Source organism: Anopheles moucheti, chromosome 2, assembly GCF_943734755.1.
Source record: "Anopheles moucheti chromosome 2, idAnoMoucSN_F20_07, whole genome shotgun sequence".
In the NCBI taxonomy this organism is placed as follows: domain Eukaryota; kingdom Metazoa; phylum Arthropoda; class Insecta; order Diptera; family Culicidae; genus Anopheles; species Anopheles moucheti.
The window spans coordinates 73386914-73410688 of record NC_069140.1 but is presented as its reverse complement, the minus strand read 5'-3'; the positions used below and the strand labels follow the sequence as shown (position 1 = coordinate 73410688).

The 23775-nt window shown below is 44.9% G+C and overlaps 7 protein-coding genes across 7 annotated transcripts; 3 read left to right on the top strand and 4 right to left on the bottom strand.

The window, feature by feature from the left end:
• Positions 1–253: 253 nt before the first annotated feature.
• Positions 254–2612, top strand: LOC128299456 (proton-coupled amino acid transporter-like protein CG1139). Its single transcript, XM_053035432.1, has 7 exons — positions 254–314; positions 432–494; positions 583–733; positions 802–923; positions 979–1305; positions 1385–1597; positions 1674–2612. Exons 1-7 carry the CDS (start codon positions 283–285, stop codon positions 2089–2091), a joined length of 1326 nt encoding a protein of 441 aa, XP_052891392.1. The 5' UTR covers positions 254–282; the 3' UTR covers positions 2092–2612.
• Positions 2612–6719, bottom strand: LOC128299455 (chromatin-remodeling complex ATPase chain Iswi-like). Its single transcript, XM_053035431.1, has 3 exons — positions 6581–6719; positions 3704–6286; positions 2612–3636 (listed from the first exon to the last, which is right to left on the bottom strand). The coding sequence occupies exons 1-3, from the start codon at positions 6632–6634 to the stop codon at positions 3193–3195; spliced, it is 3081 nt and encodes a 1026-aa protein (XP_052891391.1). The 5' UTR covers positions 6635–6719; the 3' UTR covers positions 2612–3192.
• A 1027-nt stretch (positions 6720–7746) lies between these two features.
• Positions 7747–12093, bottom strand: LOC128306188 (chromatin-remodeling complex ATPase chain Iswi-like). Its single transcript, XM_053043731.1, has 3 exons — positions 11875–12093; positions 9061–11643; positions 7747–8993 (listed from the first exon to the last, which is right to left on the bottom strand). Exons 1-3 carry the CDS (start codon positions 11926–11928, stop codon positions 8541–8543), a joined length of 3090 nt encoding a protein of 1029 aa, XP_052899691.1. The 5' UTR covers positions 11929–12093; the 3' UTR covers positions 7747–8540.
• A 539-nt stretch (positions 12094–12632) lies between these two features.
• Positions 12633–14726, top strand: LOC128298902 (probable global transcription activator SNF2L1). The gene is made up of 2 exons (XM_053034713.1): positions 12633–13075; positions 13154–14726. Exons 1-2 carry the CDS (start codon positions 12633–12635, stop codon positions 14724–14726), a joined length of 2016 nt encoding a protein of 671 aa, XP_052890673.1.
• Positions 14727–14808: 82 nt separating this feature from the next.
• On the bottom strand, positions 14809–16908 carry LOC128298893 (probable global transcription activator SNF2L1). Its single transcript, XM_053034705.1, has 2 exons — positions 16466–16908; positions 14809–16387 (listed from the first exon to the last, which is right to left on the bottom strand). Exons 1-2 carry the CDS (start codon positions 16906–16908, stop codon positions 14809–14811), a joined length of 2022 nt encoding a protein of 673 aa, XP_052890665.1.
• A 1683-nt stretch (positions 16909–18591) lies between these two features.
• Positions 18592–20891, top strand: LOC128297250 (probable global transcription activator SNF2L1). The gene is made up of 2 exons (XM_053032861.1): positions 18592–19034; positions 19113–20891. Exons 1-2 carry the CDS (start codon positions 18592–18594, stop codon positions 20689–20691), a joined length of 2022 nt encoding a protein of 673 aa, XP_052888821.1. The 3' UTR covers positions 20692–20891.
• Positions 20892–21306: 415 nt separating this feature from the next.
• On the bottom strand, positions 21307–23570 carry LOC128296856 (WD repeat-containing protein 43). Its single transcript, XM_053032363.1, has 4 exons — positions 22290–23570; positions 21989–22224; positions 21769–21918; positions 21307–21692 (listed from the first exon to the last, which is right to left on the bottom strand). Exons 1-4 carry the CDS (start codon positions 23472–23474, stop codon positions 21380–21382), a joined length of 1884 nt encoding a protein of 627 aa, XP_052888323.1. The 5' UTR covers positions 23475–23570; the 3' UTR covers positions 21307–21379.
• Between the last annotated feature and the right edge of the window lie 205 nt (positions 23571–23775).

The window sequence follows — 23775 nt, the reverse complement described above, 5'->3', positions numbered from 1 at the left end:
AATCACTTGGCATTGTGTGGCTTAGTTGTTTTTTGTCGCAACAATCACGATTGCCTTATCTTGGAAACTGAGCGCGCGCGCGCGCCTATCGCCTTTATCCGAAAAGATGCGTCCAAGCAATCGCATGTTCCCCATTCGCTCGTCGATCGTTTAAACGGCACTGTCAAACAGAAACAGTGCGTGAGATTGCGTGTATACGTCACAGTGACAAGCGTGCATCCCTCCCCTCCATCGCATTGTGATCGTGGTTTCGTGAAGAAAGAAAAGCACGAGGCGTGAGAAATGGAGCTGCAGAAGACCGACACCGAATTCAAGTAGGATTTTTTTTTTCGTTTGCTAAATACGAATCTGACAGATTATTTCTGGTCTGTTAATCAAAACAAACCAACGCGAACTTTCACTTTTGTACGTACCGGTACTTCTCCTTTTAGCAGTGGACTCGCAGACAACGAATACGAACCATTCCGGCATCGTCGCGTGAAGAAACCAAACTCGTAAGTGTATTGTGACGATAGTAAATAATAGTTTCTCCCTTGGCTTTAGTATTGAAACACAATAATATTCTCTGTCACACAACAAAAGTACCAATGGCACGATCATTCACATGCTCAAAGGATCGCTCGGAACCGGTATCCTGGCAATGCCGTCCGCCTTCCGTAACGGTGGGCTAGTATTTGGAATTATCGGTACTACGCTCGTGGGAATCATTTACGCACACTGCGTGTATCTACTGGTAGGATACCAAACTTTGCTTACATGAGCTGATACTCACTAATGATCGTACCGGGGATCATCTTTCAGGTATCAACATCGCAAAAATCGTGCAAACGAACCCGCGTGCCCGTACTCGGCTTCTCGGAAACTGCCCAAAGCGTCTTCCGCCATGGTCCGATCGCGACCCAACGTTTCGGAAATGCGGCCAAGTAAGATTATTGTTTAACAATAGAACCCAGATAACGGTTATTTCTCCTTCATCAGAGCGTACATCGATTACTCCTTGCTGATCGTCAGCTTCTTTTCCGTTTGCGTTTACCTGTTGTTCATTGCAACAACGCTGCGAGATGTAGTCAACAGTGAGCTAGGCATCGACTGGGACACTCGTATCTATATCCTGCTGACGGCGGTTCCGTTAATCTTCGTTACGCAGGTGCGCGAACTTCGGTATCTGGTACCATTTTCAGCCCTTGCCAACATGCTGATACTGGTTACGTTCGGCATCACGCTGTACTACATATTTCGCGAACCGATAGACCTTTCGAAGCGCGAACTATTTCCGGAAATTACCGCACTGCCCTCGTTCTTTGGGTAAGTAGAGTAAAATGGTTACGTTCTGCCATTTTTTTAGCCATAATTTACCTGATCCCGTCTACTCCCGTCAAAACAGCACGGTCGTGTACGCAGTGGAAGGGATCGGCGTGGTGCTTCCGGTTGAAAATAAGATGAAACACCCGCAGCACTTTCTGGCCTGTCCGGGAGTTCTTAGCATCGTGCTGAGCTTTATCACCGTCCTGTACAATGTGACGGGATTTTTCGGCTACGCACGATACGGACCTGGCACGCGAGCTTCGGTGACGTTAAACCTGCCCAGTGAAGAGAAGTAAGTAAATACTGTAAATGACAATGAATGCAATTTAATACTCTCTCTCTCTCTCTCTCTCTCTCTCTTATTTAAGACTTGCCTTATCGACACAACTGCTTGCTGCACTGGCCATTCTTTTCACACTCGGTATCTACTATTACGTGCCAATGGACATACTTTGGCGCAAGGTGAAACATCGCTTCCCAGCGGAACGGCACAATATCGCGCAGATCGGAATACGCTTCAGCATTCTGGTTGCAATGACGGCACTAGCGCTGGGCGTACCGGAACTGGAACCGTTTATTGGACTTGTCGGATCGATCTGTTCGGCCACCCTCGGTCTACTGACGCCGATAGTGCTGGATACGGTGTTCCGATGGTCCTCTCCCGGTGCATTTGGCGTTTTTCAGTGGCGGCTGGTTAAAAATGTCCTCTTATTGGCGTTCGGACTATTCATTCTCGTTGTTGGAACATATTTTAGCATCAAAGATATCGTCGATATCTACGGGTAGAAGCAGACTCATACATACAAATGATTCATAACCATTGACTATTAGGTCCGCAGTAAAAGACGGCAACAACGGTTCGTACCATTTTACGAAGCAAACATTCAAGTCCCTGAAAGCAACTCGACGGGTTTCAATTTTGCTCTCCCCGAACGTTTCTCATCCGTAACTTCACCTACCATAGTTCTATGTGAATGTACGTTTATTTGCAATCCAGAACGATCAACTAATCTATAGCAGTTGATCATCGTCATTCCACGTGCGTTATAATCTCTACTGAAGCTTACAATAAATATAGGCATGGAGTAAGTAGTATTGGCGGTAGCAGCTTAACTGACAGTCCTTGTAAACCGTGTACGTTTGTGAGAATGGAGAGTTCTTCTGATCATTAAAAAAAAGCACAATGCCTTGAGGTTCACCACATTACAACAAGTTGCCTCATTTCTAATTAAGAATCACTATGAAATCAATCCCAGCCACTCATTTGCAAAATAAAATTAAGCTGGATCTTTTTAACTTGATCAATACTGGATTGTTTAAATTGTCTTTTCTATTAACTTTTCTCACACTTGCCACTAACAGCTCTCTTCGCAATACAAAACACACACGAAAAAAACTTAATAACTAGGATAGAGATGTGTTTAGAATTCATTTAGATAAAAAAAACACTACAGCACGCAAATATATGTAGCACTTTCCGCCATTCCCGTGAATTAGTCGCCATCAATCGCAAATGTAGGGGAGCTAAAGATTTGATTTTTTTCAATTTTAAAAATACACAAAGTTCTTCACTCATGTCGGGAGAAAAGAGTATCGAGCATTGAACGCTAGAAATCGGAACTTTGATCCTTGAGGTTGAGTGTGGAAAATACTAATGTCAGAATCTGCTACGGCCAAGCTTAACGTGCACGACAACCACGTAATATCAAAACAAATCCTCGCCAAGAATAAGGAATGTGTCACTACTATAGCCCTTTTCCGCACTCAGTTTTCCTCTCTTACCTCTCTCATTCTGACTTTATCCCTGTCGTTACACAAATTATACTCTTATTTAAAGATTTGTCGTAGTCCTTCGGCTTGTGCCACTACAAAGCGTCATTCTTCTACTTAAGACTTTTTCTTTTTCCTATTCTTGTCGGATGACGCATTAGTGCCGTCGGCTTTGCGCTTCTGGTTCGATTTTGGTGCTCCACCGCCACCACCACCAACAGCACCACCTCCGCCCGTCACATTGTTACCACCTGTTTTCTTCTTTTTCTCTAATCGTTCCTTTTCTTCGAGTTCCTGATTTTCGCGCTCGATCAGTGTAATGAGCGTATTACAGCGACGTTGCAGTTCCAGCGCAGTACGTGATTTCAGGAACCAATCGAATCGAAACTGCGGAGCACACCGTACTGCCGCTCTCAGCTCTTCGTACACGTTCTCTTTGTCGAATCCAAGCTTGTGCAGCATGCACACGAGAAAGCGATCTTCCTCCTCGGTGTAATTTTTACCCTTATTGTTAGCATATGCAATACGTAGCTGATGGAACGGAGCTCGATATCTTGCCATCTAAAATAATAATGAAATTAATTATCTACTTACTAACCAACGCAACATTAAGCACAAGATAACGTACCTTACTGTCCAGCGCACGTTTGATAGAGGCTCGCCGCTGAATCTTTGCCTCCCCACGCTCAATCTGACCCATGATGCGATCAATATCTTGCAGCTCGTGACAGCGTTCCCAGAATACCGTACTGTACTCCATCACCTCATCCGGTGTTTTACCCTCTACCTCACGTGCGATATTCTCGATGTCATCCCGACCGTACTTTTCGTTTGCCTTAATAAACTGATTGAAGTCACGCTTCGTCCAATTTGTGAAACCTTGGGTTAGCAACGATTCCTTCTCGACCAGTTCCTCTTCCGTCAGCGGTTCTGCTTCATCGATTTTGCGCTGCTCTTCACGTTGCACTTTGTTCGCTTCTGAGCCAAGATCCGAGTTCTTCGGCACCTTGTAGTTGACCGTCTTGCGATAATGATAGATCTCCTGATCGAGCAACTCGAACAATCTTGGCGGGAAAAACTGGAAGTCCTGCACGATCGGTTGTTTCGGTGGTCGTGGCGCTTTCGGTGCTTTTGGTTCTGCCACACGCAATGCTTCCTTGAAGTACGCATCGACAGCATAATTCGCCTTCCGCTCACGTTTTGGCGGTTCGATCCAAGAACCAAGAGTTTGCAGCTTTTGCTTCTCGCGATAATCTTCCCCCTCGAACTGATACACCGATCGATTCTCGAGATTATCCGCATCGAGAGTGAAACTCCGTAGCGAACTCTCACCCAGTTTATCCAGCTTTGCCATCTGTTCTTGCGTCTTCTCTTCGCCTTTCTGTAAAATCGCGTCAATGTCTTCGTCGGTGATTTCAGAGTCGCGAGACTGGAACACATGGTTCGCGCCGAAACGGATGATATTCAACATCTCGTCCTTATTCAATTGGTTTGTCTTGTTGTCTACCAACCGACCCTGCTGAATTACGAGCTTGTCAAGCTTCAGCTTAACCTCCGCTCGTTCTACAATCTTTTCCTCTACCGTGTTCTCCGTGATGAGTCGGAATACTCGCACCTGCTTCTTCTGCCCAATACGATGTGCTCGGTCCATCGCTTGCAAATCCATCTGTGGATTCCAATCGGAGTCGTAAATTACGACCACGTCAGCGGTAGCCAAGTTGATGCCCAAGCCACCGGCACGAGTCGACAACATGAAGATGAATTTGGTGCTGTTTTCGGCGTTGTAATCGGCAATCATGTTTGAACGATCTTCGTGAGGCGTTTGTCCATCGAGCCGGCAATATTGGTATCCTCGCCAGTGACAAAAATCTTCTAGAATGTCCAACATACGCGTCATTTGACTGAAGATCAGCACCCGCGATCCTTGCACTTGTAGCTTCATTAGCAACTTGTCAAGAACCACCATCTTGCCACTGTTCTCCAACAGATGGTAGTCGGTCGTGTACGGTGGGCCAGGTTCTGCTCCATCGAACAGATACGGATGGTTGGTGCACTTTCGCAACTGCATCAGAATATTCTGCAGCCGCATCTTCTCTACTTTGCCCGCACCATTCACCACATCAATGTCCTTCATCAGGATCTTTGTGTACCATTCGCGTTGCATTTTCGACAGTCCTACAAAAATCTTCACCTCCTTCTTCGGTAGCAGTCGCTTCTCGACCTCAGACTTCAGTCGACGAAGTAAAAACGGTTTCAGCACGGCATGCAACCGCTCGATCAGCGAATTGTCGCCCAAGCACTGGTTCGCATCGAACCAGCTATCAAAATCTTCAGCGTTGTTGAAAATATCCGGTAGCAAAAAGTTCAACAATGCCCACAGCTCGTGAAGATTGTTCTGCAACGGAGTTCCGGTCAGCAACAATCGGTTTGCCGTTTTAAACTCACGCAAAATCTCCGACAGCTTCGACTTCTCATTCTTGATGCGATGCGCCTCGTCGATCACCATGTAACGCCAGTTGAACTTCTTGAACACAGACTTCTCACGTATGCACATCTCGTACGAGGTGATGCAAACATCCCACTCACCTGGCATCAGCACATCGCGAATGAATGCATTACGGGTCTCCTGGTCACCGATCAAACACACCGCCCGAATCGAAGGACACCAACGTTCGAACTCATTCACCCAATTCTGGAGAGTCGATTTCGGTACGATCACTATATGCGGTCCAGGATTATTACGAATGTTCTTCAGGTAGCCTAGCAACGAAATCGTCTGCAACGTTTTACCCAAACCCATCTCATCCGCTAAGATACCATTGATACCGTTTTCGTACAATGAAATCATCCAGTTCAGGCCTCGGATCTGATAGTCACGCATCTCGCCGGCTTTGATGTAGATTGGAGACGCCTCGAAGCGGAACAGTGTTTTCGTTTTTTGGGTTGTTTCCGCCAGTAACTCTTCGTCTTCCTCCTGCTCCGTCTTGCGATGCCGATGGTCACCTGTATCAGCATTTTTATCCACCTTCGGTTTGCGGCCCCGCGGTGCTTTCGGTGGACTATTTTTGCTTGGTGCCGAATTCATGAAATGGGCAAAGATTTCCGTCTGCTTGAGCAGAAACTCGAACCGCTTCCCGCGATCGGTCTCCAAAGTTGCATCATAGTCCGGTTCCTTTGTGTTCGACGAGGTGGTGTCGGAATTGGATTCATTCTAGTCCCGGTAGAAAGAGAAAGCATAAGTGCAAGGAAACAAATCAACTGCTCCTCGTTCCCAAGGGCAACAAACAAAACATTATTTAATCTGTACTATTGTTTTTGCTTCCGGCCATGCCGCATCAAAACGCAAACGTTTAACCATTCTCTTCCTTTAGTTAAGGGGCTCGCTAGCCAATGCTGGATCTGTCAGACAAAAGCGTCCCATCGCGTCAAGCGCTCCCGCTTGGGATAGCAACACCATTCAATGATAGTTTTTCACTACAGTTATCCAGTTCCACACAGTACTTACCGAATTTTCGTTAGTATCGGTCGCCTCTACGACGTTTTCCCCCTCCTTGGACATGTTTTGATGGCAGTCTTCCGCTAGTAAACAGATTTAAATCTCCACAAATTCGTCGCCTCCACAAAAACCAAACATCAAAAAAGCGGCGAATTTTGGCTGTGAGTGACAGTGCTGCCAGCACGTCGATTTTACCGCGGTCGAGCGGTTGGATTATACATTCCGTCCCGTTCGATTGTACTCCGAACCGATCCGATCCAATCCGATCCGGTATTGGTGATGGTGTATTGTCGATTTTAAATATTTTAAATCTACACAGTGTCGTTGTCAAATATTGTATAACTTAAGTTTATCTTACTGATAAAATTAACGCGCGAAAATTGCATAAAATACGTTCTGTTTAGTTATATGTGGCAAACATACACACCTTGGAAAGGATTATCAGGATACTCAGTAGAGGAAGATTCCAACATACTTATTCTGACTCATCAACGACATCTAATCTGCAGAGACGTAAATATCAACGATCAATAACGAATCGCTCGTTTGAAATCCATAATGAAACCTCGTTTAAAAGACAAGCAGCAATTAAAATTTTGGCCCAAACCGCAAATAACAATTTACTTATCTGGCGCTACAACCACTTCGCGATTTTGGTCTGTTGTTGGAATGATCTAAACCGCGCTTTTCCATTATCCTTGCACACATACGGGGCCAAATATGTCTTCCTCTCGAACGCAGCTAATAGAGTTTCATTAATTTTGGACAAAGTTCATGTTTCGAGTCGAGTATGAGAGAGTATCGGAACTATGTAAGTTCTATATAGTAATAATCAGCTTCGCTCGCGTACAAAAAATTGCACACAAAAAAGAGCAAAACACATCCTATTTGTATTAACAATTTGCTTTTGCAGAAAATATCACGTACCCCACTGCAACTATTTTTGATTAACTGGTTAACAACTGCTACTACTTGTTTCAGACCGATTACTTTGGTGAACCGTTTTACGCAGTCTTGGAGATTGCATTCACGCAAGATATTAACTTTACAAACATGAAAAATGTATAATATTTCATTCGGAATTTAAGGCCGAAACCACACAAATTACTGTATATGGGACAACTTCACAAAGAACGGAATATATTTTGGCATTCGGGTTGCTATGACTGGGCAAATGTTTATTTACGATCATGATCAACCTACACGACTTATCGTCGCCATAGCCACGTGCGTTATAATCTCTACTGAAGCTTACAATAAATACACGCAAAGAGTAAGTAGTATTGGCGGTAGCATCTTAACTCAAAGTCAAAGTTCGTCTAATTATTAAAAAGCACTATAGATAGAGCTTGAGGAGGTTTGATACTTAGTTTTTCTGTTTAATTCCTATTTAAGAATCATTATACAAAGAATCCCAGCCGCTCGGTTACGAGATAGGGTTAAGTTACTTGAAAACTTTATCAATACTGGATTGGATCAACTGTCTTTTCCATCACACAGGATTAACATTTCTTATGAACACCACAACTAACGTACGTATCACTAACAACTGTTTCCGCACTATAAACACACGCAATCGCTATGGATATTCATACCTTTATATCATATTGTATAGTAAAAAATGAGTAAAACTTATCAACTAAGAAAGAGATGTATGAAGAATCCTTACGGTTGAGAAGACTGCAACTTGCAAAAGTCTGCAATACGCCATTGGGGGTGTTAATGATTTGATTTTTTTTTCATGTCGTAGCTTGTGCAGGATGAAGGTTGTTAATGTCGTACTCACGACCTACGGTCAAACTATACTTGTGTTGCGACAAACACAAAAAATTAAATAAAAATCCTGATCCTGATTGCGGAATGTATGTACCTCATTTTCGTTCGTTTCCACTCTCTTTCACTCTTACATTCCGACTGCATCCCTCTAATTACTCGCACTGTGTTCTTGTTTGAGGACCTATTCTTTTACTTAGGACTTTTTCTTCTTTTTGTTCTTATCGTTCGACACGGTAGTGGCATCGGATTTGCGCTTCTGGTTCGGTTTTGGTACTGCAGCGCCTCCGCCTCCTCCAGCAACAGTGCCACCACCTATGCCAGCCACATTGCTACCACCTGTTTTCTTCTTTTTCTCTAATCGTTCCTTTTCTTCAATTTCCTGGTTTTCGCGCTCGATCAGTGTAATGAGTGTATTGCAACGACGTTGCAACGCAAGAGCATTGCGAGATTTCAGGAACCAATCGAACCGAAATTGTGGTGCACACCGGACTGCCACTCTCAGCTCTTCGTACACGTTCTCCTTGTCGAATCCAAGCTTGTGCAGCATGCAAACGAGAAAACGATCTTCCTCCTCGGTGTAATTTTTACCCTTATTGTTTCCGTATGCAATGCGCAGCTGATGGAACGGAGCTCGATATCTTGCCATCTAAAATAATAATGAAATTAATTATCTCCTCACTATCCAAAGCGACATTAAGATCAAGATAACGTACCTTACTGTCCAGCGCACGTTTGATAGAGGCTCGCCGTTGAATCTTTGCCTCCCCACGCTCAATCTGACTTATTATGCGATCAATATCTTGTAGTTCGTGACATCGCTCCCAGAATACCGTACTGTATTCCATCACCTCTTCCCGTGTCTTACCCTCTATCTCATGAGATATATTCTCGATATCATCCCGACCGTACTTTTCGTTCACCTTGATAAACTGATTGAAGTCACGCTTCGTCCAGTTGGTGAAGCCTTGCATCAACAGTGATTCCTTCTCGACCAGTTCCTCTTCCGTCAGCGGTTCTGCTTCATCGATTTTGTGCTGCTCTTCACGTTGCACTTTGTTCGCTTCTGAGCCAAGATCCGAGTTCTTCGGCACCTTGTAGTTGACCGTCTTGCGATAATGATAGATCTCCTGATCGAGCAACTCGAACAATCTTGGCGGGAAAAACTGGAAGTCCTGCACGATCGGTTGTTTCGGTGGTCGTGGCGCTTTCGGTGCTTTTGGTTCTGCCACACGCAATGCTTCCTTGAAGTACGCATCGACAGCATAATTCGCCTTCCGCTCACGTTTTGGCGGTTCGATCCAAGAACCAAGAGTTTGCAGCTTTTGCTTCTCGCGATAATCTTCCCCCTCGAACTGATACAACGATCGATTCTCGAGATTATCCGCATCGAGAGTGAAACTCCGTAGCGAACTCTCACCCAGTTTATCCAGCTTTGCCATCTGTTCTTGCGTCTTCTCTTCACCTTTCTGTAAAATCGCGTCAATGTCTTCGTCGGTGATTTCAGAGTCGCGAGACTGGAACACATGGTTCGCGCCGAAACGGATGATATTCAACATCTCGTCCTTATTTATTTGGTTTGTCTTGTTGTCCACCAACCGACCCTGCTGAATTACGAGCTTGTCAAGCTTCAGCTTAACCTCCGCTCGTTCTACAATCTTTTCCTCTACCGTGTTCTCCGTGATGAGTCGGAATACTCGCACCTGCTTCTTCTGCCCAATACGATGTGCTCGGTCCATCGCTTGCAAATCCATCTGTGGATTCCAATCGGAATCGTAAATTATGACCACGTCAGCGGTAGCCAAGTTGATGCCCAAGCCACCGGCACGAGTCGACAACATGAAGATGAATTTGGTGCTGTTTTCGGCGTTGTAATCGGCAATCATGTTTGAACGATCTTCGTGAGGCGTATTTCCATCGAGCCGGCAGTACTGATAGCCTCGCCAATAGCAAAAATCTTCTAGAATGTCCAACATACGCGTCATTTGACTGAAAATCAGCACCCGCGATCCTTGCACTTGTAGCTTCATTAGCAACTTGTCAAGAACCACCATCTTGCCACTGTTCTCCAACAGATGGTAATCGGTCGTGTACGGTGGGCCAGGTTCTGCTCCATCGAACAGATACGGATGGTTGGTGCACTTTCGCAACTGCATCAGAATATTCTGCAGCCGCATCTTCTCTACTTTGCCCGCACCATTCACCACATCAATGTCCTTCATCAGGATCTTTGTGTACCATTCGCGTTGCATTTTCGACAGTCCTACAAAGATCTTCACCTCCTTCTTCGGTAGCAGTCGCTTCTCGACCTCAGACTTCAGTCGACGAAGTAAAAACGGTTTCAGCACGGCATGCAACCGCTCGATCAGCGAATTGTCGCCCAAGCACTGGTTCGCATCGAACCAGCTATCAAAATCTTCAGCGTTGTTGAAAATATCCGGTAGCAAAAAGTTTAACAATGCCCACAGCTCGTGAAGATTGTTCTGCAACGGAGTTCCGGTCAGCAACAATCGGTTGGCCGTTTTAAACTCACGCAAAATCTCCGACAGCTTCGACTTCTCATTCTTGATGCGATGCGCCTCGTCGATCACCATGTAACGCCAGTTGAACTTCTTGAACACGACCTTCTCACGTATGCACATCTCGTACGAGGTGATGCAAACATCCCACTCACCTGGCATCATCACATCGCGAATGAATGCATTACGCTTCTCTTGGTCACCGATCAGACACACCGCCCGAATCGAAGGACACCAACGTTCGAACTCATTCACCCAATTCTGGAGAGTCGATTTCGGTACGATCACTATATGCGGTCCAGGATTATTGCAAATGTTCTTCAGGTAGCCTAGCAACGAAATCGTCTGCAACGTTTTACCCAAACCCATCTCATCCGCTAAGATACCATTGATACCGTTTTCGTACAATGAAATCATCCAGTTCAGGCCTCGGATCTGATAATCACGCATCTCACCGGCTTTGATGTATGGTGGAGACACCTCGAAGCGGAACAGCGTCTTCGTTTTTTGGGTTGTTTCCGCCAGTAATTCTTCGTCTTCCTCCTGCTCCGTCTTGCGATGCCGATGGTCACCTGGATCAGCATTTTTATCCACCTTCGGCTTGCGGCCCCGCGGCGCTTTCGGTGGTGTACTCTTGCTTGGTGCCGTGTTCATGAAATGGGAAAAGATTTCGGTCTGCTTGAGCAGAAACTCGAACCGCTTCCCGCGATCAGTCTTCAGAGTTGCATCATAGTCCGGTTCCTTTGTGTTCGACGAGGTGGTGTCGGAGTTGGATCCATTCTAAACTCAAGAGAACGAGAAAGGAAATAAAATGCATAGATGAACGAAAATCCTGGCACCGTAAAACAACACACGCATTTGATAATTATCAAATCGTCGACGAGGTATTGTTTCTCTCGTGCGAACCATATTAGTTGCGGTGCGCGTGCAGCGCTCTCGTTTTGGAGGCAGCTATACCTTCCCAGAATATTGTTTCATTTCCATCATTACCCTATCCCGAGCCACACTTACCGAGTTTTCGTTTGCGTCGGACGGTTTTACAGCGTTTTCCTCCTCCTTCGACATGATGTTTGCTTAGTTTAAGGGTAATTGTATAGACACTTTAAAATATCAATGCCGGTGTTTTGCAATCATCTGTATTTGTTTCCTGCGGCAGTCAACGAAATGTTAACGCAACATTCATGCTCTTATTATTTATCTGCAAATGTATAGCGAAAGCCTTGTCTACACTACAGGACAGAACTGTCAAATATTCAGACAGCTGGTCTTCGGAACTGACAGACAAGACGTTAGGGCCATCACTACATCGAAACGTCGCAGTGCTGCCAAATGTAAATTATTGGATGAATAATATTTAATTTTCTTAGCGAATCTATTACCAATTATTAGTACGCTAGAAAAAATCTTTTAAACGAAGGAGACTATGATCTATTCTTTTGACAAATTTATCAATCAGTCGCTTCCTAGAGCTACCTATCCTACTGAAAACAGGTTGTGTTTGGAGGTTTCCCGAAATGGTGAAATTCGGCTAAACGAAACGTCTGATTAGCACAGCAATCCAATCGTCTGAAAATCCTGCACGGTTTACGCGCCAACTGATTGTCGCTTGGCACGGGTGTCGTTAAACTCCGGTACGTGATAGTACATGTAAGGAAGCGCCTGGCACAATTGTTCTTTCCGTATAACATGGTAAATATCTAGTAATGATAAATTCATTCATTTTACGAATTGGTGAAACATTCTTTCTGTTATTCGTGTATTTTTTATAGATGCTTTCCGGTAAAACTTCTCCTCCTTCGCCAAACATCGACGAGGACAAGCTGGAAAGAAAGGTTTTCCGGGAACAGTTGCAACGAAAGCGTCTAATGCAACTGGAAGCACTCGAACGAAAGCTAGCCGGTTTCGCCGAATTCAATCAAGCACACCTGAAAAAGAAACCATCCGCCGACCGTGGTACGACTGGAAGAAAACAATTGGCAAGCATCGAAAACCTGCGAAATGCGGACATCGCCAATAACAATGCTATTGATGGTATTGATTTTATGGAATCACCTTCCTACACCAACGGCACCATGCGGGACTACCAGATACGTGGCCTGAACTGGTTAATTTCTATGTACAATAGCAATCTCAACGGCATTCTCGCCGATGAGATGGGACTTGGCAAAACTATACAGTCTATCTCTATGATTGGTTATCTGATGAGCGTACGGTAAGTATTCAGCATGAAAACTTTTCATCCCATGAAACCATTTTTAATAGGTGTGTGATGTGCCCGTTACGATTTTAACAAACTAAAAGGACCGTTTCTTGTTGTGGTGCCCCTTTCAACATTGTTCAACTGGATGAATGAATTTGCAAGGTTTCTACCGTCCGCTAAAGTATTAAAGGCACATGCGACTGGCGAACAAAGTAAAGAGATCCTTGCCAAGCTGAGCGATCGGAAGCGTTCGTGGAATGTGGCTGTTACAACGTACGAATTTGTCACTTTCAATAAGCTGCATTTCAAACGCATTAATTTTCACTATGCCATAATTGATGAGGGTCATCGGGCAAAGAACGAAAATACTGTGTTTGCTAGTGTGCTTAGAACATATCAAATCCAGAGTATGGTGCTATTAACCGGCACACCGGTTCACAACAATTTGCACGAGCTATGGGCGCTGTTAAATCTGCTTATGCCACTGTTCTTCAGTAGCGCCGACAACTTTGACTCCTGGTTCACGGTAGAGGACTGCGTCGATCCCCGAAACGAGCAAACGATTCGGTTGAAGAATCTCCTTCGACCTTTGCTGCTGCGCCGCACCAAGCTAGAGGTAGCACCCTCCATTCCGCCGAAGGTACACATCGACATTTATGTGCCACCGACAGAGCAAATGTGTCTTTGGACACATAAGGTGGTGCAAAATGAGCTGCAGGAGGTCGGTCGTGACGGACATATCAGAAGGTTCAGAATCGGGTCCAGATTTCCGCACTTGAGAAAGGTGATTCAACATCCTTACCTGGTACCGGGTGCAGAGAATATGGATACGGACTATGTGACGGACGACATCGTGAATTTTAGCTCGAAAATGATCCTACTGGACAAGCTGCTGGCAAGGCTCAAGGCGCGCGGTTCCAAAGTATTAATATTCTCCCAGTACGTCACAGTGCTGAAAATATTGATGGATTATCTTGACTGGCGCGAGTACGAGTACTGCGTACTGACTGGATCAACCGGTCACGAAAGTCGCCAGTCACAGATGGAAGAGTTTAATAGTCCCGGGTCGAGTAAGTTCGTCTTCCTGTTGTCGACACGAGCCGGTGGTCTTGGCATAAATTTGGTAGCGGCCGACACCGTGATCTTTTACGACATGGATTTCAATCCACAAATGGACTTCCAGGCAGAAGACCGCGCCCATCGGATCGGGCAGAAGAGGAAGGTGCACGTGTTACGGTTACTCGTGCGCGGAAGTATGGACGAGCTGTTGTACCATCATTCCACCCGCAAACGGTTGCTAGATGCAGCGGTAATAAGGGGGACGGCTAAGCCGGATAAAAAGTTAGAAACGGTTGCATTTGAATATCAGCGTACATCGCTTATGGCAAACGGGTTGGTTGATCCGGTGGCAATAGACAAGAAGGTGGATGAGCTGTTTGACAGAATGGGCAATTTGGATGACCCATTTGCAACAACGGATGGTTTGCAGGAAGATGGCGAGATCGTAGTGCCCGGCATTCCATGCGATCTGCAGTTTAACACACTGCTGAATCCCGCCAAGATATCTAACAAGCGAAAACAAGAGGAAACTGTTGTTCCCATCACGGCTAAGCGCAAACGATACAGCATCCATCAGTCACCATTGATCAATCAAAGTGAATGAACAGTCAGTGGCTATTTTGCAAAGGATGACCAACGAGACTGTTGGAATGATAATTTTTATGAAACAACACACGGCCTGGTGGTCATACGTAGGACGTTTGATTGATCAATGGTGACTGATGGATGCTGTATCGTTTGCGCTTAGCCGTGATGGGAACAACAGTTTCCTCTTGTTTTCGCTTGTTAGATATCTTGGCGGGATTCAGCAGTGTGTTAAACTGCAGATCGCATGGAATGCCGGGCACTACGATCTCGCCATCTTCCTGCAAACCATCCGTTGTTGCAAATGGGTCATCCAAATTGCCCATTCTGTCAAACAGCTCATCCACCTTCTTGTCTATTGCCACCGGATCAACCAACCCGTTTGCCATAAGCGATGTACGCTGATATTCAAATGCAACCGTTTCTAACTTTTTATCCGGCTTAGCCGTCCCCCTTATTACCGCTGCATCTAGCAACCGTTTGCGGGTGGAATGATGGTACAACAGCTCGTCCATACTTCCGCGCACGAGTAACCGTAACACGTGCACCTTCCTCTTCTGCCCGATCCGATGGGCGCGGTCTTCTGCCTGGAAGTCCATTTGTGGATTGAAATCCATGTCGTAAAAGATCACGGTGTCGGCCGCTACCAAATTTATGCCAAGACCACCGGCTCGTGTCGACAACAGGAAGACGAACTTACTCGACCCGGGACTATTAAACTCTTCCATCTGTGACTGGCGACTTTCGTGACCGGTTGATCCAGTCAGTACGCAGTACTCGTACTCGCGCCAGTCAAGATAATCCATCAATATTTTCAGCACTGTGACGTACTGGGAGAATATTAATACTTTGGAACCGCGCGCCTTGAGCCTTGCCAGCAGCTTGTCCAGTAGGATCATTTTCGAGCTAAAATTCACGATGTCGTCCGTCACATAGTCCGTATCCATATTCTCTGCACCCGGTACCAGGTAAGGATGTTGAATCACCTTTCTCAAGTGCGGAAATCTGGACCCGATTCTGAACCTTCTGATATGTCCGTCACGACCGACCTCCTGCAGCTCATTTTGCACCACCTTATGTGTCCAAAGACACATTTGCTCTGTCGGTGGCACATAAATGTCGATGTGTACCTTCGGCGGAATGGAGGGTGCTACCTCTAGCTTGGTGCGGCGCAGCAGCAAAGGTCGAAGGAGATTCTTCAACCGAATCGTTTGCTCGTTTCGGGGATCGACGCAGTCCTCTACCGTGAACCAGGAGTCAAAGTTGTCGGCGCTACTGAAGAACAGTGGCATAAGCAGATTTAACAGCGCCCATAGCTCGTGCAAATTGTTGTGAACCGGTGTGCCGGTTAATAGCACCATACTCTGGATTTGATATGTTCTAAGCACACTAGCAAACACAGTATTTTCGTTCTTTGCCCGATGACCCTCATCAATTATGGCATAGTGAAAATTAATGCGTTTGAAATGCAGCTTATTGAAAGTGACAAATTCGTACGTTGTAACAGCCACATTCCACGAACGCTTCCGATCGCTCAGCTTGGCAAGGATCTCTTTACTTTGTTCGCCAGTCGCATGTGCCTTTAATACTTTAGCGGACGGTAGAAACCTTGCAAATTCATTCATCCAGTTGAACAATGTTGAAAGGGGCACCACAACAAGAAACGGTCCTTTTAGTTTGCTAAAATCGTAACGGGCACATCACACACCTATTAAAAATGGTTTCATGGGATGAAAAGTTTTCATGCTGAATACTTACCGTACGCTCATCAGATAACCAATCATAGAGATGGACTGTATAGTTTTGCCAAGTCCCATCTCATCGGCGAGAATGCCGTTGAGATTGCTATTGTACATAGAAATTAACCAGTTCAGGCCACGTATCTGGTAGTCCCGCATGGTGCCGTTGATGTAGGAAGGTGATTCCATAAAATCAATACCATCAATAGCATTGTTATTGGCGATGTCCGCATTTCGCAGGTTTTCGATGCTTGCCAATTGTTTTCTTCCAGTCGTACCACGGTCGGCGGATGGTTTCTTTTTCAGGTGTGCTTGATTGAATTCGGCGAAACCGGCTAGCTTTCGTTCGAGTGCTTCCAGTTGCATTAGACGCTTTCGTTGCAACTGTTCCCGGAAAACCTTTCTTTCCAGCTTGTCCTCGTCGATGTTTGGCGAAGGAGGAGAAGTTTTACCGGAAAGCATCTATAAAAAATACACGAATAACAGAAAGAATGTTTCACCAATTCGTAAAATGAATGAATTTATCATTACTAGATATTTACCATGTTATACGGAAAGAACAATTGTGCCAGGCGCTTCCTTACATGTACTATCACGTACCGGAGATTAACGACACCCGTGCCAAGCGACAATCAGTTGGCGCGTAAACCGTGCAGGATTTTCAGACGATTGGATTGCTGTGCTAATCAGACGTTTCGTTTAGCCGAATTTCACCATTTCGGGAAACCTTCAAACACAACCTGTTTTCAGTAGGATAAGTAGCTCTAGGAAGCGACTGATTGATAAATTTGTCAAAAGAATAGATCATAGTCTGCTTCGTTTAAAAGATTTTTTCTAGCGTACTAATAATTGGTAATAGATTCGCTAAAAAAATTAAATACAGTAGATCGCCGCAGTACGCCATACTCGATATACGCGATTTCGCAATACGCGATTTTTTGAAAACGTGACAGGTCATAGCGTTTATCATTGTTGTTTGATTTCTACTCGGGCAATTTTGCTTTGTTTTGGGTGGATGAAGTTTTCAACATGCATGATTAAACGAATGAGCCTGTAACGAACTGGATTTCAAAGAAATTTTAGATTGTTTTTCTGATCAACTCACGAGCTGTACTGGTTTTTAAAAAAAGTTTAGTATCTCAAAGCAGCAGTTTTGTAGCGTCGGAAATGGCAGCAAACAATAAAAATGTACGAAAAAAGTGTGCGATATCAATTGCAGAAAAGCTCGAAATCATAAAAATGTTCGAGGAAGGAAAAAATTATGCAGCAATAGCCCGGCAAACAAAACGTCCACAATCAACTGTGCGGACCATTATTCAAACAAAAGACACAACAAATGTAAGCAATCGAGTTAGGAAGGAAATAGAGGTTAATAAGAACATATACATACAATGAAAAGAAAACTGTTAAGAAACAACTATTAATGGATAACTTTGTTCAAACATCGTAGCTTTGTATTAACGTACAACATTGAACATTTCTGAAATAAATGTAATGAGTTATACATTATTATTTAAATGTGTTATTAGTTTCTTTATCATAGTAATGAAGTAGTCATAATTATTCTGGAAAGAACACCTAACTTGCTTTGATTAAATACATAATTTTGTTTGGTGTTTAATTTATGTTAACTCTTCAACTCTTCACCTCTTCAATGTGTAGTATAAACGATATGTCAAAGGAAATTCGTTATACGCGAAAACTCGATATACGCTAAAACGTTCGGTCCCAAACATTAGCGTAAAGCGGCGACCTACTGTATTAGTACGCTAGAAAAAATCTTTTAAACGAAGGAGACTATGATCTATTCTTTTGACAAATTTATCAATCAGTCGCTTCCTAGAGCTACCTATCCTACTGAAAACAGGTTGTGTTTGGAGGTTTCCCGAAATGGTGAAATTCGGCTAAACGAAACGTCTGATTAGCACAGCAATCCAATCGTCTGAAAATCCTGCACGGTTTACGCGCCAACTGATTGTCGCTTGGCACGGGTGTCGTTAAACTCCGGTACGTGATAGTACATGTAAGGAAGCGCCTGGCACAATTGTTCTTTCCGTATAACATGGTAAATATCTAGTAATGATAAATTCATTCATTTTACGAATTGGTGAAACATTCTTTCTGTTATTCGTGTATTTTTTATAGATGCTTTCCGGTAAAACTTCTCCTCCTTCGCCAAACATCGACGAGGACAAGCTGGAAAGAAAGGTTTTCCGGGAACAGTTGCAACGAAAGCGTCTAATGCAACTGGAAGCACTCGAACGAAAGCTAGCCGGTTTCGCCGAATTCAATCAAGCACACCTGAAAAAGAAACCATCCGCCGACCGTGGTACGACTGGAAGAAAACAATTGGCAAGCATCGAAAACCTGCGAAATGCGGACATCGCCAATAACAATGCTATTGATGGTATTGATTTTATGGAATCACCTTCCTACATCAACGGCACCATGCGGGACTACCAGATACGTGGCCTGAACTGGTTAATTTCTATGTACAATAGCAATCTCAACGGCATTCTCGCCGATGAGATGGGACTTGGCAAAACTATACAGTCCATCTCTATGATTGGTTATCTGATGAGCGTACGGTAAGTATTCAGCATGAAAACTTTTCATCCCATGAAACCATTTTTAATAGGTGTGTGATGTGCCCGTTACGATTTTAGCAAACTAAAAGGACCGTTTCTTGTTGTGGTGCCCCTTTCAACATTGTTCAACTGGATGAATGAATTTGCAAGGTTTCTACCGTCCGCCAAAGTATTAAAGGCACATGCGACTGGCGAACAAAGTAAAGAGATCCTTGCCAAGCTGAGCGATCGGAAACGTTCGTGGAATGTGGCTGTTACAACGTACGAATTTGTCACTTTCAATAAGCTGCATTTCAAACGCATTAATTTTCACTATGCCATAATTGATGAGGGTCATCGGGCAAGGAACGAAAATACCGTGTTTGCTAGTGTGCTTAGAACATATCAAATCCAGAGTATGGTGCTATTAACCGGCACACCGGTTCACAACAATTTGCACGAGCTATGGGCGCTGTTAAATCTGCTTATGCCACTGTTCTTCAGTAGCGCCGACAACTTTGACTCCTGGTTCACGGTAGAGGACTGCGTCGACCCCCGAAACGAGCAAACGATTCGGTTGAAGAATCTCCTTCGACCTTTGCTGCTGCGCCGCACCAAGCTAGAGGTAGCACCCTCCATTCCGCCGAAGGTACACATCGACATTTATGTGCCACCGACAGAGCAAATGTGTCTTTGGACACATAAGGTGGTGCAAAATGAGCTGCAGGAGGTCGGTCGTGACGGACACATCAGAAGGTTCAGAATCGGGTCCAGATTTCCGCACTTGAGAAAGGTGATTCAACATCCTTACCTGGTACCGGGTGCAGAGAATATGGATACGGACTATGTGACGGACGACATCGTGAATTTTAGCTCGAAAATGATCCTACTGGACAAGCTGCTGGCAAGGCTCAAGGCGCGCGGTTCCAAAGTATTAATATTCTCCCAGTACGTCACAGTGCTGAAAATATTGATGGATTATCTTGACTGGCGCGAGTACGAGTACTGCGTACTGACTGGATCAACCGGTCACGAAAGTCGCCAGTCACAGATGGAAGAGTTTAATAGTCCCGGGTCGAGTAAGTTCGTCTTCCTGTTGTCGACACGAGCCGGTGGTCTTGGCATAAATTTGGTAGCGGCCGACACCGTGATCTTTTACGACATGGATTTCAATCCACAAATGGACTTCCAGGCAGAAGACCGCGCCCATCGGATCGGGCAGAAGAGGAAGGTGCACGTGTTACGGTTACTCGTGCGCGGAAGTATGGACGAGCTGTTGTACCATCATTCCACCCGCAAACGGTTGCTAGATGCAGCGGTAATAAGGGGGACGGCTAAGCCGGATAAAAAGTTAGAAACGGTTGCCTTTGAATATCAGCGTACATCGCTTATGGCAAACGGATTGGTTGATCCGGTGGCAATAGACAAGAAGGTGGATGAGCTGTTTGACAGAATGGGCAATTTGGATGACCCATTTGCAACAACGGATGGTTTGCAGGAAGATGGCGAGATCGTAGTGCCCGGCATTCCATGCGATCTGCAGTTTAACACACTGCTGAATCCCGCCAAGATATCTAACAAGCGAAAACAAGAGGAAACTGTTGTTCCCATCACGGCTAAGCGCAAACGATACAGCATCCATCAGTCACCATTGATCAATCAAACGTCCTACGTATGACCACCAGGCCGTGTGTTGTCTCATAAAAATTATCATTCCAATAGTCTCGTTGGTCATCCTTTGCAAAATAGCCACTGACTGTTCATTCACTTTGATTGTTACCAATTGTATTGTTACTGTGTAAAATGTAAAACCGCTGGAAATGAACTGTTTGTTGATTTGTGTTTCATTAGCGGAAATAAATACTCATTACGTTATCGACATAATCCAATGTGCTGTAGAATTTCATCACGTGTTTTGTACAGCGTCGCGCTCAGGAACGAACGCCAGCAGAAGGATTGATTTTCCACTATTACGATATTGCGTTCATTCTACTGATGCTCTTAGAGCTCGTCATTGTAGAATCTGACCAGTCCTTGCACCAAATAGGTTCAGTTTTGAGCAAAGTATATGTCTCAGAAGCGTATGAGAGTACTGGAACTATATATATTTTAACTGAAACTCAGTCTCAGCTTCGATTTGTTTCGAAGGGTGTATCGGCTCGGTCGACAGTCAGAACTCTAGCGCGTATCTCAACACCTATGCGGTTGTCGGTGCTTAGCTTTGGCTCGAGAGAGATGAAATTTTGGACGTCTTCAAAGGTACAATCAGTTATCTCTACCTCACCCCTCCAACTCATATACAGCATACAATAAATATTTATTGTAAAATAAAATGCTGTCAACAGGATGTTTCGCAGCTACTCCACTCAATCGGACACTTCCATCGATTCTTCATTCTTTCTGGAATACCCATTACGCCGGTACTGATCAACCCCAGAATCAGTTCCATTAACATACCCTGGCTCAACGCCGTCGGCTTCATTGTCATCGTCGTCGTACATCTCCTCGTTTGACGAACCCGGCAGATCGGCATCATCTTTCTCTAGCATGGAGTCCACGTCCGAATCGTCACCCTCCTGATACACCAGCACATTCATGTTGGATCTGTCGTCCAGATTTGCTGCCCGGTTTTTACTCCGATCAATCTGATCGATAAGTAACCCTAATCGTCCTCGTAGTCTGTGAGAAGTGTAACAGATATGTACATGTTTCGTTGCGTTGAAGCTTTCGATTGTCCTACCATTAGCGTACATACCTCGAAAGGGAATTCAAGTGTTCCACCCGGTACTCGATGATGCCGAGGCAAGTGCTAAAGTTCGTAAGCAGATTCGATGACCCCAGGGCCATCAGCTGGCTCGCGTGTAAGTGGATCAAATGTTTCAACCAGCACACTGCTGTTTTAACGCTGCAAAATGAACAAAAAAAAGGTACATATTAGCAATGAATCGTGCGTCGTAGAGAATGCATCGTCGTACTGCATCGTTTTCATCTGCATCATATGGGACAGTTCGTTCAGCAGCGGGCTCACGTATTGGGGAGGCAATCGGCCAAGCGTTTGTTGAACCATGTCTGAATCGTCCACTGCAAACACATTTCGCAAAAGAGTCGCATCCCTGCTGTGCAGTCCTTGCACCAGCAAATGGATCATATTCTTTGAGCTTGTCTTGGGCGTCGATAGATTTTCCAATCGAACTTCCATGGGAATTTCCACCTATAAAGTATACGAAGGACGTGTGTAATGGCCATGAATAGAGTGAAATGGAATGGTTCCTTTACCTCCTTGACGGTCTTTCTACTAGCATTAGCGGCGTTCATATATTCCACATTGGCTGCATCGATGGTAGGTGTTTTTGATTTATGCTCTCCTTCCTTTGCTTTGCCTTCCATCACTTTCACAGGCTCACGGATGATCACGTTTATCTTGACGTCCTCTTCGATGGCAACATGTTCGAAGCGCACGTGCCACTCTGAACCATACCCAAGAAGTATTTGATCCTGCTGTGCCGCATACTTAACGGTGGCCATACACACGGGCAACCGATCGACCGCTTGCTTCTTCGTGCTCACCATGTCCAGTGCTACCTCGAACGTGTGAGACGCTCGGTACGGTTTCTTTACGCTCAATTTGCCCATATCGCGCACGAAATAATGTGCAATGCCAGTCCTAGAGACGGCAATCAGATGTAGCTTACCGTCGACCATCTTCGGTGAAATATATTCCGGCACATCGTCCAGTGCGAAGGCTGCTACCGGCGCATTGCTCTCCTCGTCGCTCAGTGACCAGAGGGATAAATTACGATCGTTCACTGATCCCGATAAGATGTAAATGTTATCCGCATCCGGTGCTACCAGCTGCAACAACTGCGTATTGGATGTATGCCCGATAAGCGTACGCTCCAGTGCATCCTTTTCGATGCTCCACAATTTGAGCTGTTTCGCACCGGTTACAATTGTACCGGAATGTGCCAAAACACATGTCAACTTCTCCACACCAATGTGGTACACTCTTTGCTGGCTGCACTGGCTAATGCTCCACTCGATAACGTTTCCATCGGCACCAGCCGTGTACAGTGCATCTGGGTTGTGACGCGCATTGTAATGGATCGCCGTAATGGGAGCGGTATGGCCATCGCCTTTGCAGGTACGCTCGATGGTAGCGGTTGCAAGATTATAAAACGCGACACCACCCTTACTCGTGCCGAATGCGACTAACAGCTGTACACTGGTTCCATTTTCCACCAAGCTCGCCCGCGCTTTTTTCGATTTTTTCTTCACTTTCGTTTCAGCATCGCCGATCTGAACCCAGGCGAAACTGGTGCACGGAACGTTCAGATGCATGTTCGGCGTATATACCTGATGAAGGGCGCTCGTTTCCACATCGTGCACGACAAATGTACCCTGTTGGCTAATATAGCCGCTATATTTCCCGCAGGGGGAAAATTCACGCGTCATGCTGAACATATTGAGATTTTTACACCTGTAATTGATGTGTAATTTAAAGTGTTTTCCCTTTGTAAATAATGTGTGGGGTTCCTCTTCAAAATGCCGAAAACAACGTGCTCGTGCTTTTGTGTGGACTGTTCAATGTCAAAATACAACACAGTGGGTTTCGATGACCCAACGCGCATGCTATGACAGCACGCTAAGAAAGTCAAAATTCTTTCCCTATTTTGCGCTATGAATTATTTTTTTTTTTTTCAAACATAAAAAATGCAGATAATGTAACATATTATATTCTGCAAGGGCTAATCTTGGAAGTCTT

Coding starts and splice junctions, on each gene's coding strand:
- LOC128299456 (XM_053035432.1), top strand. CDS start 283: ATGGAGCTGCAGAAGACCGACACCGAATTCAA. Junction 734..801: donor CACACTGCGTGTATCTACTG/GTAGGATACCAA, acceptor ATCATCTTTCAG/GTATCAACATCGCAAAAATC. Junction 1,306..1,384: donor GCACTGCCCTCGTTCTTTGG/GTAAGTAGAGTA, acceptor CCGTCAAAACAG/CACGGTCGTGTACGCAGTGG.
- LOC128299455 (XM_053035431.1), bottom strand. CDS start 6,634: ATGTCCAAGGAGGGGGAAAACGTCGTAGAGGCGACCGATACTAACGAA. Junction 6,287..6,580: donor CCGATACTAACGAAAATTCG/GTAAGTACTGTG, acceptor TACCGGGACTAG/AATGAATCCAATTCCGACAC. Junction 3,637..3,703: donor AACGTGCGCTGGACAGTAAG/GTACGTTATCTT, acceptor TTATTATTTTAG/ATGGCAAGATATCGAGCTCC.
- LOC128306188 (XM_053043731.1), bottom strand. CDS start 11,928: ATGTCGAAGGAGGAGGAAAACGCTGTAAAACCGTCCGACGCAAACGAA. Junction 11,644..11,874: donor CCGACGCAAACGAAAACTCG/GTAAGTGTGGCT, acceptor TCTTGAGTTTAG/AATGGATCCAACTCCGACAC. Junction 8,994..9,060: donor AACGTGCGCTGGACAGTAAG/GTACGTTATCTT, acceptor TTATTATTTTAG/ATGGCAAGATATCGAGCTCC.
- LOC128298902 (XM_053034713.1), top strand. CDS start 12,633: ATGCTTTCCGGTAAAACTTCTCCTCCTTCGCCAAACATCGACGAGGAC. Junction 13,076..13,153: donor GGTTATCTGATGAGCGTACG/GTAAGTATTCAG, acceptor TTACGATTTTAA/CAAACTAAAAGGACCGTTTC.
- LOC128298893 (XM_053034705.1), bottom strand. CDS start 16,908: ATGCTTTCCGGTAAAACTTCTCCTCCTTCGCCAAACATCGACGAGGAC. Junction 16,388..16,465: donor GGTTATCTGATGAGCGTACG/GTAAGTATTCAG, acceptor TTACGATTTTAG/CAAACTAAAAGGACCGTTTC.
- LOC128297250 (XM_053032861.1), top strand. CDS start 18,592: ATGCTTTCCGGTAAAACTTCTCCTCCTTCGCCAAACATCGACGAGGAC. Junction 19,035..19,112: donor GGTTATCTGATGAGCGTACG/GTAAGTATTCAG, acceptor TTACGATTTTAG/CAAACTAAAAGGACCGTTTC.
- LOC128296856 (XM_053032363.1), bottom strand. CDS start 23,474: ATGTTCAGCATGACGCGTGAATTTTCCCCCTGCGGGAAATATAGCGGC. Junction 22,225..22,289: donor GTAGAAAGACCGTCAAGGAG/GTAAAGGAACCA, acceptor TATACTTTATAG/GTGGAAATTCCCATGGAAGT. Junction 21,693..21,768: donor CACTTGAATTCCCTTTCGAG/GTATGTACGCTA, acceptor CACTTCTCACAG/ACTACGAGGACGATTAGGGT.